The 20691-nt window shown below is 46.8% G+C and overlaps 3 protein-coding genes across 3 annotated transcripts; all 3 read left to right on the top strand.

Moving 5' to 3' along the window:
• The first annotated feature begins 571 nt into the window (after nt 1-571).
• On the top strand, nt 572-7675 carry LOC1271279 (alpha-tocopherol transfer protein-like). The gene is made up of 6 exons (XM_310039.5): nt 572-1013; nt 3489-3583; nt 3673-3826; nt 6691-6995; nt 7083-7233; nt 7308-7675. Exons 1-6 carry the CDS (start codon nt 830-832, stop codon nt 7343-7345), a joined length of 927 nt encoding a protein of 308 aa, XP_310039.4. The 5' UTR covers nt 572-829; the 3' UTR covers nt 7346-7675.
• LOC133393219 (cytochrome P450 9b1-like) lies at nt 3887-6579 on the top strand. Its single transcript, XM_061657020.1, has one exon. The coding sequence runs from the start codon at nt 4656-4658 to the stop codon at nt 6372-6374; it is 1719 nt and encodes a 572-aa protein (XP_061513004.1). The 5' UTR covers nt 3887-4655; the 3' UTR covers nt 6375-6579.
• A 1107-nt stretch (nt 7676-8782) lies between the features above and the next one.
• LOC1271285 (probable cytochrome P450 9f2) lies at nt 8783-10780 on the top strand. Its single transcript, XM_061657021.1, has one exon. It carries the CDS (start codon nt 8937-8939, stop codon nt 10521-10523), a length of 1587 nt encoding a protein of 528 aa, XP_061513005.1. The 5' UTR covers nt 8783-8936; the 3' UTR covers nt 10524-10780.
• Nucleotides 10781-20691: the final 9911 nt, after the last annotated feature.

Here is a 20691-nt window from a genome sequence, read left to right as displayed (position 1 = left end):
TATGCAACCCCTTAGCCCGATTGAATAAATTGTCCCTTGTGGTTGCAAGCCAAAATCCACTGAAAATCACCTACAGGTACCAGGTATTTTTCCATTAATTTATTTTTCTCTTAATTTTTACTGTTCCCTGAAGGACTGTTAACAAATGTTTTCGAATCGATTGATTGATTGATTTTGCTGCACTATTCTTCTGAAATAATCTATAAATTGAAGGAGCTGTACATACAAATACATGGGTTTAATCGGTAATGATGGGAAACCCTGTATCTAATGAAACAATTAAAAAAGTAGTTATATACGTATTGAGAGTAAACAACCAACAAAACGAATATTACAACAAATAAGTTTGCTGATCATATCCGGATCGTGAATTAGGCAAATGCAAACAAAAATCAGTAGATAATTGAAAGAGATTTTTTCCTATTGAAATGAATGTATCAAAGCAATTCCATGAAAGAATATTGAACATAAAATATTACTTAAAAATTGTTGTTTTTTCTATTCACTTCACCCACTATACTTGCTGAGTAGCCCTGCATTGCGCGCGAACAAAACGGAGCAGCACGCTCGTCGCTTGGCTCATTTCACCGTTGAAATCACCGAGTGATCAGAAGCGTTGCGCAGCACACCTGCTCGCCACATTCTAACAACCTCCGCCGCGTGTTGTGCCTTCTCCGATGTGCGCCTGCTAGAAGTGAAAGAATACTCTCGCGATCCTCTTCGACCAAACAGTGCGTGTTCGTGTGCCGTTCGTGTGTGACATTTGCGTGTGCCGTAACAACAGTTTCACTCGCTTTACGACGCTAGCTCCAGAAAAGCGCACGTGGTCATGGCGTCGCTAAAGTTTGATGACAACAACGTCCCCTATCTCGACCTCGGCGACGGCTATCGGATCGCCCTGGAAGGGGACGAGTACACCGACGCGAAGGCGAAGGAAAAGGCCGCCCGGGAGCTGCGCGAAACGCCGGACGTGGTGGAGCAGTCGCTGCAGGAGTTGCGCTCCCTGCTGCAAGGTACGGTTACCGTGCGTGATTAGAATTGCGGACTGCGTCAATCCGCGGGTGTAGGGCAATCGCACGTCGATTGACAATAGAAAAAGACGTAATTGTACGGCCGGTGCCGTCTAAAACAATCCCCTTTGCGTGTGTGTGATAACAGGTGAAGCTGAACACAGTAAAATTCACGGTCAGCTACACTTCCTAGTAATTTTATGATCATTATGAGTAATAACAAAAACAAAACCCCAACCGAAAAATCAAGGTTGTGATATCCGGCGTTCGAACTCGTTCGAAAGTGGGGAAACTCCAAATTCGCTCGCTTAATTTCTTCCCCAAACAAGCGTCGCAAACTGGAATTTCGTGGTGAACGAATCCCGCCGTCAGCCGGAAGAAGAACGAGAATATTCGGTTCCGCGGATCGCTGCCCAGCCTTGGCGGTTTGCCAAAACACACTCTCGCCCCGAGACGCTTTTGTTGACTCTGTTTTACGATCGTATGATCGTGTGATATTCAAATGAGGTTACTAGAAACTGGTTCTTCCTAACGGTTTGGCGGGTGCTTTTTTTGGGGGGAAAGACTACCCAGACTGGGTTGCAAAATGTTGAAAAGAAATAGAAAGCTTATTCAAACACCAAGCAGGAACAATGTTCCATGTGCCAACTCCAACTACCAGTCTGTCTGACAGGAAAAGATCAACTCACCAAGCTTCACATAAGTTGCAAACCTTCAACGTGAAGCTCCGCGAACTTGAACTTGAGCCGCGCTGCCGCCCGACCCGTCACGCAGTGTGGAGTGTAATTAGTCGTTACAGTCGTCGGAACTATTTCTAACACACCTTCGCTGCCGCTGCTCCAACTCCAACCGCATGTGTCTCTGTGTCTATTTTCAAGGCAGACGGCCCAACGATCGCCAGCTAAGGAGTCGGCACAGTTACGGTGATTGCAGTGTTGTTGCACCTTGTATTATCGGCACAACGGGCGTATCGAAGCAGGGACATTGACACTCAACCAGTGCCTCCGAAATTCCACAAAACCCTCCTCAAACGCCCGACTGACGTCCGAAAGGGCGAAACGGATGTTGTTTTGTGTGCCCTGGGAATGACGTCTTGGGGAAACCAAATTTCGCTTCTCATGCTACATGGTCCGGTACTCTTTCTTTCCGGCAGCATGGAGGTTTGAGTTTGTTTATGTGACTTTAGCTTCTCCAAAGCGCTTCGATTCGTTCGATGATCGTTCCGTTGCGTGTTGCGTGTGTCAACGTGACGGCTGTTTACGGATGGAAGGTGAAGAAGGTGGAGATAGTAAGAGCGGGTCGAGAACGTGAGTCGTTAGTTTTGCTTTTGTTTTCGTTGTCTTGATGACTGTGAAATAATAATCGTAAATTACCTTCATTCGCTTCGTAGTGACTGATTGCTTGCCGGCAGGCGTTGTTGTTCTGAAGTAGCCGTTTGTTTTTCTACATTAAATTATTCGAACCATAAAACGTACGTCTAAGTGTATTTGATTAGTATTCCGATTGCTCAAAATGCTTGCCCGAGGATTCCTTCTACCTTTGAACCTGTGTGCGGGTGACCAGTTTTACTTCCAATTGATGTCATCCCACTCCATGCTGTCCATCCTGTCGCATAAATAATATCTATGCGAGGCTCGAGTGCGACTACAATTATCTTTACGATCATTACAGGCGCACTGGCCAGTGTTGAGCGCCACTAAGGCCAGCGAAGGTTTGCCCCCACAAACCGGTCAAAGCTTCTGTGCACAGCTTCACCTACACACGCTTAGAGCTTTTAATTTTCATAATCAATTGCTATCTCCATTGACCCGGGGAAGTGTGTTTCCGAGCGTAATGTCACACTAGAACGAACCGATTGACGCATACGTTTAACCTCCTTGTGGATCGAATCAACGACAGGTCCTTACAGGGTTTCCCACGATTTATTGGTCAGTTCCCATGATTTTTTGGTGCGTTCCCACGATTTTTTGGTCGTATCCCATAGATTTTTGGTTCGTTCCCATAATTTATTGGTATTTACCGATTGGATATCAATACAATTGGACCAAAAAATTCTGGGAAACGACCAAAAAATCGTGGGAACGCACCAAAAAAATATGGGAACCCACCAAAAATTGATGGGAACCAACCAATAAATCGTGGGAAACCCTGTATAGTCGACACACGGGCACAAAAAGGTTCTAATAATACAGCACACGTAAGCTAGACCAAATTACTAACCCCATTGACATACACAAACGATCGATCGAGCGTGCTCTGCACTTGACACGGTCTCACGATGGCCTCCCCCGAGGATGTTGTAGAACACACTGCAGTGGGTAATTAAACCAGGCCGGACTTTGAGCTGAAAAACACGAACCGTGTCAATACTGGAGCGATTCTAATTCTAGCCCTACGGAGCAGGCCCTAATTATCCTCTCGCTGCAACAAACCTGTTTGTTCATAACATTATCATGTGTGTTTTTGTTCTCTTTCCAGAGGAAAAGACTCTCTACGTCCCGATGGATAATGATGCGTTCATGATTAAGTTTTTGCGACCGTGCAAATACTACGCACAAAGTGCATTCGAGCTGGTAAGTGATTGCCAGATGGCATCTTACCTTATATTGAGCTACTAACATCATTTTATTGTTTTTTTTCTCACACCACTTCCCACCGGCAGATTAAACGCTACTATCGCTTCCGCAGCAAACACCCGGACCTGTGCGACGAGCTATACCCGGCCTCGGTCAAGCATGTGTACGCGGAAGGGTTGGTCCACTTTCTGCCCCTGCGCGATCAGCACGGTTCCCGCATTTTGGTGCTCGAGTGTGGCAGTAAGTATACGAACGAACAACTTTGTCAAGCAGCAAACGACGAACCCTTGCTTTTATTATGTTTTCAAACCAAATCATTCACATACGAGTACGAAAACCTGTCAGTTCGATGCTCCCGCTAGGCGTTCTAACGATGCCCTTGAACTGATACACACAACTCATCATTGGAAATGATCGTACCGCTATCTTCACATGAGAACGAGCGATGGGGGAGACAAGATCTTTGATCGCGCGGGGTGATAATCAACCGCGATTGTTTACCTTGCTGTGCGGTTTGCTGTTTGGGGATGATTATCTGTTTTGCACTGGGATACGGTATTACGGAAGCGTTGAAAGCTTTTCTGTAGCAAAACGTGAAGTTTAGGTGGGTGTGTGTTGGAAGTTTACATTGGACAACAATGAGTGCGTAAGGCTTGCCGCTTGGATGTTCCCAGTAGGGCACAATTGGTAGTTGCAAGTGGCTGCATCAATTTGTTAGCAGTTTTGAGTCCGGATATCACTTCAACTATTGAACTCTTGGAAATGATGCAATATTCCCGCTTGCTTTCGGAACTTCGGAGCAAGTCTGATACTAAGGGCACACGGTCAAAAAAACGTGCAAATCATTGCGCAGTGCCAAAGCCCCCAGTTTTTGCTTACTCATTTTGGGCTCTCCCAAAAAGATCCAAACATTCAAGCCACTGCCACACAACCACACTCGCAATCTGGTGCCAAACGCGAAGATAATTCATTATCTTCGCATCACCACAGAACCCCAACACACAAGCGTTCTCGCATATTCCGCTGTGGATTAGTGTTTGGGCGACTCTAATGCGTATGTTTGCGTGTGATGGTGCGCAGAATTTCGGCACCGTTTTCGCACTGTTATTGGTCGCTTCTTTCGGCACGGTTGCGTCAGTCGCGAACAACTCGTTCCCGAAGAAGCAAGTCTGCATTGGTTTCGTTTGTGTTTTCCAAAATGTTCCTCCTGTGGGCGTTGCCGCTCGCCCTGTATCTGTTCTATCGGTGGAGTATCGCGACGTACGATTACTTCGAGAAGCGTAACGTCCCGTACGTGAAACCGGTCCCATTTTTCGGCCAAGTGTTGTCATTCTTCACCCAAGGAAGGCACGCCGTTGATGTGGCCTCGGAAGGCTACCACATGTTCCGGAACACGCGCATCTCGGGCGTGTTTACACTCCGAACACCGGCCTACCTAGTGCACGATCCAACGCTCTACAAGCAGATGGCAACTAAGGATTTCGACCACTTTACCGACCACGTGACCGATTTCCGCGTCGAAACGGATCCCATCCTAGCGCGGTCGCTCTTCTTCACCAACGGAGCGCACTGGCGGCAGCATCGTTCGGGCCTAAGCCCTGCCTTTACCGGCAGCAAAATGCGCAGTATGTTCGGTCTGCTGTCCAAGAGTGCCGGTGACGCGATGGGCCGTTTATTGGTGTTTGCGGCCGGCAAACCATTCACAATGGAGCTGCGCGATCTGTACTCCCGCCTCGGCAACGATGTGATGACGTCGATCTCGTTCGGCGTGGAGGTAGACTCGCTGACCGATCGCGACAACGAGTTCTTTCTCAAGGGCAAACGGTTGGCGCAGATCGACGGGCTGCCGGGGCTGAAGTTTCTGATGGCAACCACCATCCCGCGGGTGTTTCATTTCTTCCGGCTGAGCGGCATGTACAAAGATGTGAACGAGTTCTATACGGATGCGGTGGCGCGAAACATTCAGCTGCGCGAGACGAATCGCATTACCCGGCCGGACTTTATTCACTTGTTGCTGCAGGCGCGCAAGAACACGCTTGGTGCGGAGAAGCACGAAGACGAGGCGCTGCAGGATGCTGGCTTTTCAACAGTGAAAGAGCACACGCTTGAGCAGAAGATGGGCGAAGGGAAGATGAGCTGGACTGATATCGACATTGCCGGAGCGGCTGCTTCATTCTTCTTCGGTGGCATCGAGACGACGACGACGCTGCTCTGCTTCACCAGCTACGAGCTGGCCGTAAACCCGGACATTCAGGATCGGCTGCGGGCGGAAATTGACGAACAGCGGGAGAGTTTGGCGGACGGCAGGACACCCACGTACGAGGTGCTGCAGAAGATGAAGTATCTGGACATGGTCGTGTCGGAGGCGCTGCGCCGCTGGACACCGTTGGGGCTTACCAATCGCAAGTGCACGAAGAACTACACGTTTACCAATACGGACGGGTCGCAGGTTACGATCGAGCGTGGTCAGAACATATCGATTCCGCTTAAATCGTTCCATCTGGATGAGAAGTTCTACCCCGATCCGTTACGGTTTGATCCGGAGCGGTTTGCCGACCCGAACAACATCAACCAGGACGCGTACGTGCCGTTCGGGGCCGGGCTGAGGAACTGTATCGGTTCCCGGTTGGCGCTGATGCAGGCGAAATGCATTCTGTTTTACATGCTATCGAACTTCATCATCAAACCCGACACAAAACTGACCATCCCCATTGTGATCGATGAAACGTCGGCGGGATTGAACGCGAAGCATGGCTTCTGGATGAACTTGGTACCACGCAGCGCGTAAGCGAGCGTTTGCTAACCAAGCGTGATTGTGATAAGATAACGACGCAGTAATACGATACGCAGAGATATCTGTGTATTTGTGCGATATTTGATTCCATGTCCATTTTTGGTGCTATCTTGGACGCCTAAGTCCTATTTTGGTCAATCAGTGAAATTCGTGTGATCAAGAGCTTTGGTTGAAATAAAGCCCTCATTTCGAACCTCGAGCTCCAATGCGTGTTATCTTTCTTGTCCGTGTTTCTTCTTCCCCCGAGAAAGCTATTTTTATGACACTTTCAAATTGTACTAAGCGTTCTCTTCCTTCCTTCCACCCACAGAGAAATGGAAACCGTCCAAGGTGTCCCTGACCGATCTGTTCCGCGCGGTCCAGCTCGCCCTGGAGGCGGGTATGTATGAGCCGCGCACCCAGCTGAACGGTGCCGTCGTCATCCTGGACATGGAGGGACTGGCACTGTCACAGATCATGCAGTTTACGCCCAAGTTTGCGGCGATGGCACTCGACTGGATACAGCAGTGTACCGCAATGCGCCTCAAATCCGTCCACATCGTGAACAACTCGTATCTGTTCAATATGCTGTTTGCGATCTTCAAGCCATTCCTTTCGGAGAAGCTACGCAAGCGGGTAAGGACACATATAAGAGACACAAATGATGTGTCTGAGATGTATCTTTATTAAACTGATTTCGGACTGTTGGGTGTCTTTTTGCAGTTATTCTTCCACCAGAAGGACTGGAACTCGCTGATGTCGCACGTCGAGGCGAAGTGCCTGCGCCCCAAGTACGGCGGCACACTCGAGTGTCTCGAAACGGACGGTATGCTGCTCGGGGAGATGTTTGAGCTCTATCACAAAGAATATGAACGTAAGTGGAATCATCGAACAGCACTGTTCTGGCTATTGTGATGCTCAACGTTCTTTTTTCACCATTTTTTTCAGTTGCCAACTCTTTCGGTTACCTTAAGAAACAGGATTAACGTGAACGTATACCAGAAGTTATTTCTTGAAAACGACTAGCGAGTAAACACTAGTTATTAAGCACAACAAAGAGCACTCAGATTGTGATATCAAGTGATCAAATGACAATCCGGTACTTTACGATTGGACCACGTCCGGTGCCACCCACTTTTGAAGGAAGGAATGTAAATGGAATATTTTGTTGGGAGGGTTTTATCTTTTGTATTTTTTTTTTCTTGTAAAGATAGTACGACGGTTAGGACTGGAAGTGGACCAAGCGCCATTTTAATAGCAGTGCAATATTCTAAGTCAACGACAAAATACCAATAAAATGACTGTTGGAAGGTGGATTGAATGTTGTTTGAGGTTCTTAATTATAGAAGAGATCAGAGATCGAGCTTCTTATAAAGTAACTTGAACTGTAGCCTGGATCAAAGAGACTGTGCTTTCCAAGCCCTACTGCATAAGTACAACTACTTATGTTCATAATAATGAGTTAACTAAGATCACCATACGGAATAGTGCTCAAAAATAATTATTACTGCTACGACTATTAGTTACAGTGTTGTGAATCATTGAAGGTGCACAATAAGAGCATTCTTCAGCTAACTTGGAACATGAAATAGCTGTTTTGGAACTTATAATGCATCGTTAAAGCAAGAAAGACGAGAAAACATAAGCGACAATAATCAGTTTAAACCGAAACTGCAACCAAATTCCCCACAAATTGCAACCAATCTATCTTTTCCCTACAATGCTCTTCTATTCTGGGTTTTGCTCTACCACTACAACTTTGGGGGCACGATTTTAGCGTCCTCTCTGGCCCCAACCATTAGAATATTGTTCCGCATACACAAACACACACACATTTGCAGCTACACCGCGAAAGCGGCAAAAGCGACTTGAGCGTCAAAAAGCATCATCAACACCAAACCATACTGGGTGTGTTTGTCAAACTTGCAAACATTGGCGCTGCTTATCTTGCAAACATCACCACTACACCCGTCAACCAGTTACATCATACAGGCCTTCTCCTTCTCCTGCTTCGATCATATGGTTCCGGATGGTGGCGTCGCACAATCTCACTGCCCTCCCCGAAAACCCCCGCGAACAGCCACTCATTGCCACCTAACGCACCGCTCAAAGCGTTTCAAATTCGTTCCACCAATTCGACCACCTCTTGTGCCTCAACCCTCCCGCCCAAATTGAGCACACGATCAATTACTGCACCCGACAGCTTCCTATCGCCCTGTGGCTGAGTGGGCAACCGCAACACGGCGATAGCCAGCCGGCAATTGCACGCAGATTCTTCCCCCGCTGCTTCCAAAATTTGCCTGTTTTTTCGTTGGTTCGATCAATCTGCTCCAGCGCGAATGTAGTGGTTTCAGGCAAGCGCGCGCTCGCGCACACACAAGACGCGAGACCGGGGAACGACAACAGCGACGACAACCGCGACCTTTGCCGGCAGCCGCGTACAAGATCAGTCGCGAGTTTGTTTCCGGCGCGAGTGGGAGCACGAGCGCGCGCGCGCTCTCGTTCTCACCGGTTTTTGTGCGTGTAGTGTGGGGCGGCCCCTAGGCCCGCTCAAACCTATAGGTCTCTGGGTCCAGAATGTTTCTATTATGGGCGTTGCCGCTCGCCCTGTATCTGCTCTACCGGTGGAGCATCGCGACGTACGATTACTTCGAGAAGCGTAACATCCCGTACGTGAAACCGGTCCCATTTTTCGGCCAAGTGTGGTCGTTCTTCACCCAGGAAAAGCATGCCGTCGATGTGGCCTCGGAAGGCTACCACATGTTTCCGAACACGCGCATCTCGGGCGTGTTTACACTGCGAACACCGGCCTACCTGGTGCACGATCCCGCCCTGTTCAAGGAGATGGCGATTAGAGATTTCGACCACTTTACCGACCACGTGACGCAACTGTCGCTCGAGCACGATCCACTGCTGGCCCGCTCGCTCTTCTTCACCAACGGAGCCCGCTGGCGGCATCATCGGTCCGGTCTGAGCCCTGCCTTTACCGGCAGCAAAATACGCAACATGTTCGTGCTGCTGTCCAAGAGTGCGGGCGATGCGATGAAGCGGCTGGTGGTGTTTGCCCGCGGCAAACCGTTCGCGATGGAGCTGCGCGATCTGTACTCCAAGCTGGGCAACGATGCGATGACTTCCATCTCGTTCGGCGTGGACGTGGACTCGCTGACCGATCCCGACAACGAGTTCTTCCTCAAGGGCAAACGGTTGGCGCAGATCGACGGGCTGCCGGGGCTGAAGCTGCTAATGACAACGATCCTGCCGGGGTTGTTCAAGTTCCTGCGGCTCGGCGTACTGTACAAGGATGTGAACGAGTTCTACCTGGAAGCCGTCTCGACCAACATTCGCTACCGCGAGAGGAACCTCATCAAACGGCCCGACTTTATCCATCTGCTGCTGCAGGCCCGCCGGAACGAGCTCAACTCGGAGCAGACGGAGGACGATGCGCTCGAGAGTGCCGGGTTTTCGACCGCCGAAACGCACACGGTGGAGCAGCGCGGTGCCACGGGCGAGACGCTCCAGTGGCACGATGTGGACATTACGGCGGCAGCCGCATCGTTCTTCTTCGGTGGCATCGAGACGACGACCACGGTGCTGTGCTTCACCAGCTACGAGCTGGCTGTCAATCCGCCCATTCAGGAGCGACTGCGGGCGGAGATTGATAGTGCGCGCGACGAGTTGATTGATGGTGCGACGCCGACGTACGAGATCTTGCAGAAGATGAAATACCTCGACATGGTCGTGTCGGAGACGCTGCGGCGGTGGACGCCATTCGGTCTGACCAATCGCCGCTGCACCAAGGACTACACGTTCACCAACACGGACGGGACGCGCGTCACGATCGAGAAGGGGCTCAATGTGTCGATCCCGCTGAAATCGTTCCATCTGGATGAGAAGTTTTTCCCCGATCCGTTACGGTTTGATCCGGAGCGGTTTGCCGACCCGAACAACATCAACCAGGACGCGTACGTGCCGTTCGGGACCGGGCTGCGGAACTGTATCGGGTCCCGGTTGGCGCTGATGCAGGCCAAGTGCTTCCTGTTTTACATGCTGTCGAATTTCATCATCCAACCCGGCAGCAAACTGACCATTCCGCTCGTGCTGGATGAAACGTCGGCGGGGTTGAACGCGAAGCATGGCTTCTGGATGAACCTGGTTCCACGCTAGGCGGCGAGCCCTTGCTATGGTACGGGCGATAAGATAACGAGCATACCGTTTATTATTACCCGGAAGATATGTGGCAATCGTTGCGATAGGAATGGTCTAATGTGTATGTGTGAGTGTGGTTGTGATGGAAATGGAGTGTTTCTCCAGAAGTCTCAGAAACAGTGTCATCAGCGTGCTTTATATGTTCCTTTTTTAACGTACAAAATTCTGTAAGCAACAATCGGCTTGCGAGATGAATAAAGGTCGTTTAAACCCAAGATCATCCCGTTTATTATAAAAACCACCTGCTCCAACAAAGAGTTCCAGCGGCACGAATACATCCAAGCGATGCGTAAATAAAGCACAGCCATAATAGCGTTAGACTGGAGTGGTGTTTGTAGAGCTAAAAATAGAACCGCTTTTATCGATGCGAAACGGCACGCACACATAACATATTCTCTCCACCTTGATTTCGTTTATTTTGACCGAGGTCATACACATGATGGATAATGGTGTAGTGGCGTACGTTGCTTCGTTTTTTTCGTCGTTGTGGGTGACAGAATACTGGATGATTATGGGAATGGTTATTTAAATTCGGTAGAAATCAATTGAGAAATAGAGATGATTTCGTTCAAAAAGAGTTTTAGGACTTTGCGACCAAGAATTTGGCGACCAAGGATTTGAATTCCCACTTATACGACGGAAAAACGGAAAAAATACGTGACTTTCCTGTTCAAAACGGCACATCTGGTCAGCTAACGGCGGCACCACACGTGCTCTGTTGAAAAAATGCGCCATTTTAACGGTCCCGGTGTGGAAATTTCAAATTTTGCGGAAGTTTTCAAATTTTGTTGTTGTTGTTGGAAACGGACCGTTACGCGTGAAAAATTTCAGCACAACGAAACATTTCATATTTCCTGCTTCGCTAGTGTCCGCTGGATGGCGCTAGCAGTAATCTGCAATTTCGAAGCAAAAAATCTTTAAAATGACTCGTTTTTTTTTGTTATTTTTCTTCTGTTTCTTCTCGAGAGACCCTTGAAGGACTGGCATGAGCAATAAAGATTCTTTACATCGCACTATCAAATAGTCAGACTTTGCCGTCTTTTGAAGCAATCGAGCAACGAGCTCAATCGAAGCTGACTCAACCGATCGACCCGTCAACTTTCCGACTGCCCTCAAAAGAATGATGTATTAGAAAAAAAACACAAAACCAAATGTTCCTCCACATCAACCCGTTCGATGTGTTGCTGTCCCGTGAACCAACCCCAATCCACGTACTCCACGTATGCAGCAAATTGATAAATTGTACCCCTTTTGGTTCTTTCGTTTCACTTTTTGTGATCTATTCGCCTCGCGCTGGAGCGCTCCGGATCCACGGAGGATCGCCACTTGTTGCCGGAGCTATTCCCGCATCTTGATGCCCCAACCAGTTGATTTAGCTACCATCGGGAAAAGGGAGAAACGATCCGTTTTGGAGCAAGAAAACCGTCTCAAACGCGCCCCGCAATGTCCCGGAACCGACAGGCGCCTCGGCCACATTAAGGATCACGGGGCTCTGTGGCCGTGTCTGTGTGTGCCTTTATATTCCTCTGCTTTCTATCTTTCTTCCCTATTCGACTTGCCACTTGCGAGCAACGCCCGTGTGACCAATTGGCGCATAGAGAGTTCTGTATTCTAATAAATTATTCTTCCCGCTTCATCAACCAGAAAAAAAGAAAGAAATAGAAATAGAAAAGCCAGAATAACATCATGCCGTAGCAGTTGATTAACCTCTCTGGCCACTGGCGAAGCCAGATCGAAAGGGTGCAGGCAAAAGGCAGCCAACACACACACCGTGCTTCTCCTATTCATCACTCTAATCCGTTCAAATGGAAAGAACGAACGATGGAAAGGAAGAAGACGAAAAAAACACAACCCCGGGAAGAAACCCATCATTTTTTTTGAAAGGAACTCAACTCCCCGTGAGCTCCCGACGAGGGCGCACCGCAGGTTCATTGCATTCTTCACCAGGTCGCCAGATTGCACGCAATCGAAGGGAGATTAATTGATTTTCTAGTTCACGGATCCGATTTTACTATCCCCCATCCGTCACCTTTATCGCGCATGACTACCACTTCTCTCGCACACCACGGTTTTCACCTTACCACGATCGTGGGGTGCTCTCCAATTCCGTTCCGAGTTCGCGCTACCGGAATCGATCGATCGTCACCGAGCGATTCCGCTCACGTTCGACTTGTAAATTAAATGTTTGAAATTGCATTACGGTCACCCCGATCGGACTCGCCTCACCGTCCCGGGGCCCACGGTGGTTGCACAAATGCATACACACACACACGCCCTGGCCATGTGGCGTCACGTTCGCGCGCCCGGTCAGCCTCAGTGGATTCGCTTTGATTTGTCACATTTGCGCAAACGGCGTTTTCCATATTCTTTCCGCGCGTTCCGCTGCATGCTGTCTTTCTTGTGGCGTTGCAAACGATCACTGTCCAGCGTGTTCATCATAACGTACACAAAATTGGTGTACACAAACTGGCCACAAAAACACGGCACCAACATACCATTACCCCTTTTCTCTCTTTGCATATTTATTTGTCTAATTGGTCTTGTCGTCACCCAACCGTGGGGAAAGATATTGAGCAGGAAATTTATTCATATCTTATCCGCCCTTCTACCCAACATTTAGCTCTTCCATCGTCCAAGTTCTTCCACGAAGAGAGACCAGAGGGTTGGAGGTAACATTTGATTGGTATGCGCAGAACTTATTTGATTTCGATGTCCATTCTCTCCGAGGGGAGGGAGGTGGCCACAACATTTCATATTCCATGCTCGTGCCGTGGTGCCATCCACAGCGCGTCAGCTCTTCGTCAGCTGCAAGTTCTGTTGAATTCTCGCTCTCTCTCTATCTCTTCCCTCGTTTCTGTTTGTTTATCTGCTGTGACACTTTTGCCATCACACATTGGCGGGGGCTGAATCGATCTTCATCCCCCCTTGCCGACATTACAAAATGTCGATTTTGCGCTGCGCTTTCGAACGGTGGACAGGGATTTATGGGAATTGAATAACCATTTGTGCGGAGCTAATGGGATGGGAACGCGAATGGAACGATATTCTAGGTTTGTGCCAGAAGGTGCCAGGATGGTTGGTTTATGTAATGTTTGTTGGTTGCCCTGCCCTAGCCTAGAGAAAACGGAGTGGACTTAAAATGCTGTTTTTTATTAAGACGTTTTGGAAGGATTAAGATGGATTGAAGTGTTCGCAGGTTTTGAGCAGGGTTTCTCGCTTGGCTTGCAAATTTCGTTGAACTCTATTTAAGCTATGGTAGAATATATAGATTTTCAATGTTTTTTGGATGGCTATTAGGAGAAAAAACTAAAACTTCCCAACTTCCCATGAAACCACTATTCATCCATTCATTCATTCACTATTTAAGATTACTTGCAATACCTAACCTACGACCTTGCGAGCTGCCTTCCATTAGTTAGTTATTAGGCACCTTCGCCATGGCGGTCAAAGACATGAATGTATACTTGTGTTTTTTTTATCCATCCTCGATTTTGATCAATTCATCCTCAGTTTTCCCGACAAAATTGTTGGAGTAGATCCTTCGCATCATGACCGGGTCACTTCAATCTCTCAAAATGATTGTTTTGAGTTTTAGCGTCATTGCCTTGCAAGTACTAAATCAGTGAAAGCGATATTCGCGTCCTGGCATATATGGTTATGTTTCCTAAGTACTTTTTCACTGTTTGATCGGTTGCATCGACCACCTGGGCAAACAAACGCAACGCCTTTAGTCACCTAGGGTCGTCGGCGGTTCGCAACCGGGTTTTCTTTCGATCCTCTAATTATTGTCTAATAATGCCATGATGTTATAAAAGCCTGAACGGACTTATCAGACATCCAAAAACTAGCGCACAATATCCGTTTTTGTCATGACGTGATGCCTTTCTTTCATCGCGCACGCTTCTGAACAAAGTCGCTTCACTTTATGGGCCATCACAATTAGTGTTCGACTGATAAAGCTTTTCTAATTTTGTCTGCTGACATATGAGTCACTATTATTGGCTATGGAACTAACATTCCCTCAGTGCGGATGAAGAAAACAAGAATTATCAATTTTGATGCTAAAACATGCGTCACAAATCATTGGAAAGAACCATCTGTTCATGCTATCAATCTCCTAAAGTAAATCAATCTCACAATAGAATACGTTTAAATTACCAAAGCCAACCCCTGCCCTGTCCAATCGTTCTCATTTGCATCCAGCGCGAGTCCAGCCCGCGATCGGGTCGTTTTGGTCGATTGATATATTTTCCTTCCTTTCCGATACATGATTGGTTTTGTTAATTATCCCTGTGCTGTGTGATCACCTGCGAGAGAATAGAGCGATTCCTTCTTCTTCTGCTACTCGGAACCGTAACACTTTTTGGACGTTTTTATGCTGTGTGTCCCTCCAACCGCGAAAAGAACCACCACCATCGATCGAAGACAAATAAGCAGCGACAAGCACCAACACCACATTTGCATACGCACTGTGTGTTATGAGATTTGGTTTCCGTTCGCGGAATAATAACAACCTTGTATATGGTGATTTTGGCTCCGAACCGAAGCACCAGCGCAGGACATAAAAATATATACAGATATTTTGCAGATTTATTTTGCTGCGAGTGCAACGACCTGATGGGACAGTTCTGAGAAGTGACGATAGCACTACAAGCAGGAACTTCATCAAACCTCATCACCGGGTTGGGTTGGAAAGGGAAATAGAATGCTCTTTAATGTTTAATTCCCATTGCATCAATCAAATTGCACCCCCCACCCCCGACATGATCCGACACGCATTCCATCACATACCAGTGATCTAGCCCGCACATAAACAGTACCCCCCCTCCATCCCACTCCTTCTAAGACAAAAGGATTACTGAAAACCCGCCCCGAACCACTGACGCAAGCCCGTCAGTCACTTCCTGCGCTCGCTCGCACATTCTCGAGTGAAAATTCCCATCGGCCCAAAAATTCCCAGAAACTGTTTTTCTCCCCCACACCTCGGCCGCATCGGGGTTGAAACTTTTGTATGCAATCACTGTCACTTCCTGTCCCAGGCGCGCGGGATCCAGTCCAAGTCCGAGCGGGTTTGGCCAGCCGATCAGCAGGTGTGTACGATGAATAATATTCTACGCTGATGCGTACGCCGCGCGGACAATTGCGCCATACCGTTGTGCCCGAGTGTGCCGCAGTGCTAGGCGTGCGTGTGCCGCAGTGTTTTATGGCTGTTTTTTTCTGCTTGCTTTTCTTTTTTCTTGTCATAGGCTCCATCTTCTCTTGCGGAGTGCGGCGTTGGGATGAGAAAGTTAAATAGAAGCGACCCTGGCGTCAGTGGCAATACTTGCGTACATGGTGGAGGGAAGGACGATGAGCATGGGATTCTATGTCCACCAAAGGCCAATGCTATGCAAATATTCACATAACGTCCCGCAAAAGCGACTAGCGGCACCGATTGTTTTTCGCATCGTTTCGCGCTTTCTAAGACGGCAATGAACTCTGGATCGGGGGGGTGCATAAAAGAATGGTGTAATGGTGTTAGGTGTAGCGAAACACAAGCTAAGGGATGTTTTGTTCAAGAAAAAGATACTTTTCAGAGAAAGAAGCTAAATTTGAGAAGTAAGATTATTTATTTTTTGAAGTAATTCACAACAAACATTTCCTTAGTTGAAATTAGAACTAATTTAGCCAATATACGAGGATGTGTAGCAAACTACAGCGCAACCAAACGCCCTAGTTTATGCAATACGTAGCACATAATGCCCAAATTAAAATTCTAGACTATTATTATTATTTATTATTATTATTTATTATTTTTAATACATTATTAACAATGCAACTTTTACAAAAAATGCGGAAAACGCTACAGAAAAGCTAGGAACGGGTAAAAATATAAGGTAAATCAAATTATTTAGTGTATTTTGAAGAATAACAAAAATAGTTTAATATAAGATCAGATAACTTAAAGAAATAAACAGTAAAACACAGCAAATAAACGGAAAAATAATAAAACAACTGAATAAATGTGCCAAACATATAAAACATAACTATGTAAAATGACATAAGCACACAAAAAATAGGAAATAATAATAATATTAAACGAATAAATATTTTCATTTGTATAGAAATTCAATCATAAAAAGGAAAATTGAAAAACACATATCAAGAGAGCAGCAGGAACTGTAATACACTGTAACAATTCAATGTTTGTTACACTTTAAAACACAAGCAAGTGATAAATCAATTAAAAAAGGCATTTACTTGTGTACTGCACTGCACTCGTCGAAAGGCACAGCACAATAATACCCAAATACACATGTACCCGATCGCGCATATCCGCCAAAAATCTTCACGATCGCACTTCAAACATTTTGAAGAGTTCTTCCCACCCCGCTCCCACCAAGAGAAATGGGCAGTGCCAGCCTGCCCAGGGGCAACCGATACCTTTTGCGCGGATGATTATCTTGTTCGGTATATTTGTTTTAAAATTTATAGTGTTTATTTCGGAACTTGCTCGCGGCGGACCCGTCGCTCTCGGCACCGCGTATTTATTTATCCCTCGCATGCCAATATACGCCCGTGTGTGCCCGCGTGTGCCTGGGTCGCTCTTTGGCCCTACCCGCAGATATTAAAGTATACATACACAAGACCGATCGGGGGTTGTGGAAGTGACGAGCGACCGCGAAAGGAACACAAACATTGCACACGCACTCACACCATCCATGAGGAGGTCTTTCCCCCGGGGGTGGCCACCGCCAGCCCGCGCGCACACACACGCGTCTCAAGAATGTGTCGGGAAAAGGTTTATTCAATTTCCCGTATTCAGCATATGTGCGTGTGCACAGGGGGTTTTATTCTTCGGGCCACCACGCACACTCAGCCCGTCCTGCCATCATATGTTGCTCTGGCGCGATCGTTATGAGACTGCCGTCTTCTCCGTTGCCTTCCCTACCTTTCCTTTCCTGATCGGAAGGGCACATAACAAATAAGAAAGAAAAAAAACCTTCTTTTTCACAAAGCAAAGTTTTTCCTAACACCGTAACCTTTACGGTTCTTTCTATGCAACTTGTGTGTGTGCATGTTTTTTTTTTTTTGGTTTGCAGTCGTTTTCAACCACTTCTCAAATTACCAACCCGTAATGTAAACAGCCCGTGAAAGTGACGGAGGAAGTGAACGGGTGCACATGTGTGCCGTGCACGATCGTGCACAACGCTACAGCCGATGCAGCATCACAGTGGATCGCTTTGTTCGTCGTCGCCTTCGAATCGGCGGATCCCGTCCACGGGCGAGCGTCTCGATTAGGCATGTGAAAATGAACGAGAATCGCACCGTTCGAACAGTTCGGTAAAGTGAACGAACGAACGAGATTCTTAACAAAAAGAACGACCAGGACTTTTGGAAGAAACTGACTACACCGAACGCGTTCGAACGTTCCGTCAGTGTTTGACGGCACACATAAATGTGGTAATGAAACGTGCAAAATCATATTGCTTTCTCGCTCTTTCTCGCACCGTGCGAACGGGTCGTCAGAGATCAAAATGTACCCTGTTGGTGTTGAAATCGTACCCATACAACTCAATTCCTCGAACGCCGTCGAATTTGTCCAGCAGTGTTCGATACGTGTGCTGTTGGTGTGGAAATCGTATCTATACGACTGAATTTATCGAACGCGTTCGAACTGGTGTTCGATCTGTGTTCTGTTGGTGTGTAAATTATACCTATACAATTCAATAGATCGAGCCCGTTCAAACGCATTAGTCATTGTTCGCGAATGAACTGAACTGAATTGATTGCGCTCATCATGTTTATCCATGTTTAAGTAGTTTTTTTTATAGAATCCTTGAGCGTGTATAAGACATAGGGTACAATATATGCTGGAGACATTTTTGCTCGTATTAGTTTTTTACATGCTAGTTTTTGGTCGGTTTTGCGATAGATTGTGTTGACCAGACAGCAGATGGGCTGATTTATTTAATGTTTTTAAATGATTGGTTTCAACCGCAGAATGAGTACTTCTTTGGCTACAGTATGCGTCTATGGTGGGTAAATGAAAAAAATAACGAATGTTCTTTGTGAATAAAAACCCCATGAAAAAAAGAACGAAAGAATCGTCGTTCACGTTCGGTTCTTTTTGGTGAGCGAACTAGTTCGTTCGCGTTCGGTGAAAAGAATCGTTTTGCCCATGCCTAGTCTCGATTAACGAAACTCGAGGCCCCGTATGCAGGTTCATTCTAAACGCGGGACCTTTAGCGCTATAACCACTTCCAGACGCGAGACATTGGTGTGAAGCATGTACGGGAATGATTGGAGACTTTGAAGAGAGAGAGAGAGAGAGAGAGAGAAAAAAGCAATTACACAAAAAACAAAACCCAGCTGAACCAAGCTGCAGTAGCATCGATAAGCGAAGCAATGATATTATTATTGAAAACAAATATGTTCCCTTTTCGTACGGTTCGCGCTCGGTGGATGTGTGCGTTTGAAGAGCTGTCTAAATTATGATATGCATTATTGTTTGCTCCCGGTTGTGTTGGATCGATATTTTGTTGGATAAATAGAGAAGCTTGGGGACGAAGTTTGTGTCTGTAGATTGATTTTAAACTGGATCATGTTTGCACTTCACCGTGTCCTCATCGAGCACAACATTGACATTTAAATACTGACGCTTATTGTTATTCGAATTTGAAAATATTTGAGAGGCATCACCCTGAGACAGTAATTTAAATGCTAATGAAGAACTAGTTGCTGATGCTGATGGTGCTTCATTCCATGTATTCAATTAGAGTCATTGTATCATCATAGAGTCTATTCTAGTCCAAGTCCATCCCACGACTGATTTAACCTTACTCCTTACATCAACACAAATTAATATTTATCTCAAAACAACTTTGATCGCAATTCGTTAAACGATTTCAACAATCCCTACTTTCAACGATCTTTCACTATCCTCAGCTTCAATCTAATCATAACCATATCGTAGACACAAAAATCTTCCAGATTAAACCAACCATCGGATGTTTATGTTTTGTTAACTCATTTTCCCCCAAATATCTTTCCCTCCCAGGCCAACGTATAACGCAACCGCATCCTATCCACGGACCAGGTCAACCGGAAACCCTGCACGGGAAACACCTCCAACAAGCGCAACAAACTAGCGACCCGCGGAACTCTCCCCAACCACCACGATTGCACACAGTGGCCACACGCTTGATGCACGTTTTAACTTTTCGGGATTTTCCCTTTGAAATACTCGCCTGACGTTCGGATCTCTAGGCACACGTGTCCCAACGAAACGGACAAATTGAAAATCCGTTGCACCTCTCGCACCAGACAACACCCCAGATGGGATATGATCGCGTGATCCTCGTAGATCACATTTCCCTGCCACGCTGCGCATTCGTTCTGCGCGGGGGTTATGATTTTTATACTTCAAAACATTCATCATTCATTTTTCCGGCAATCTGATATGGGATCCCGCTTTTCCCGCACTAATACATGCAGTTAGCACGGCTGACGCGTTTCCCATAACAGCCATGCCTCATTTCCTCAGCATCGTCGTAGCAGGGCAAGGCGATGGCAAGCGTGCATGATTTATGAGCGCTGCGCCATTACGTATGGTATTTTCCGGTTTTCAGAAGAAAAAAACTTTGAGGACATAACATAACTTTGCTGGGGGTGGTTTGGAATAGTTTATTGCTTTATGAATACGCACGCACACAAACACAGCGAAACGACGGGCGAGGCAAGTGTCATCGGAGATCAAGTGTCTCGTACTGCTTACAAAGTTGAAAAAAGGGGTTTTAGGAAGATTGCGTTAGGATTGAAACGATCTTCCTCCCTGGTTGGGCTGGTGCAATTTGTCACACATTGAGCAGTTTACGATCCCTTAGCGCTTAATGTTTAAGTCCAATTTTTACATCCACCACCTACTCGGGTCCGCGCCAGCAAAGAAGGGCTTCCCTTGTTAGTCGGTATTAATTACCCACGGAAGGAATTTATGATGGCGATCATCTCGGCAAGGCAACATGGCAGGGTTTGCGATCGTACAGTTTTGGGGTTTTGATTATTCAGTTTCACAATCACACCACGGAGTTTTGTAGTCCTTACTGTGTTCTTCTTAATACTACAACAGAACCAACACCAAACTAAT

The sequence above is a fragment of the Anopheles gambiae genome, chromosome 3 (genome assembly GCF_943734735.2).
Source record: "Anopheles gambiae chromosome 3, idAnoGambNW_F1_1, whole genome shotgun sequence".
NCBI classification, from domain to species: Eukaryota; Metazoa; Arthropoda; class Insecta; order Diptera; family Culicidae; genus Anopheles; species Anopheles gambiae.
This window is presented reverse-complemented; position numbering and strand designations above follow the sequence as displayed.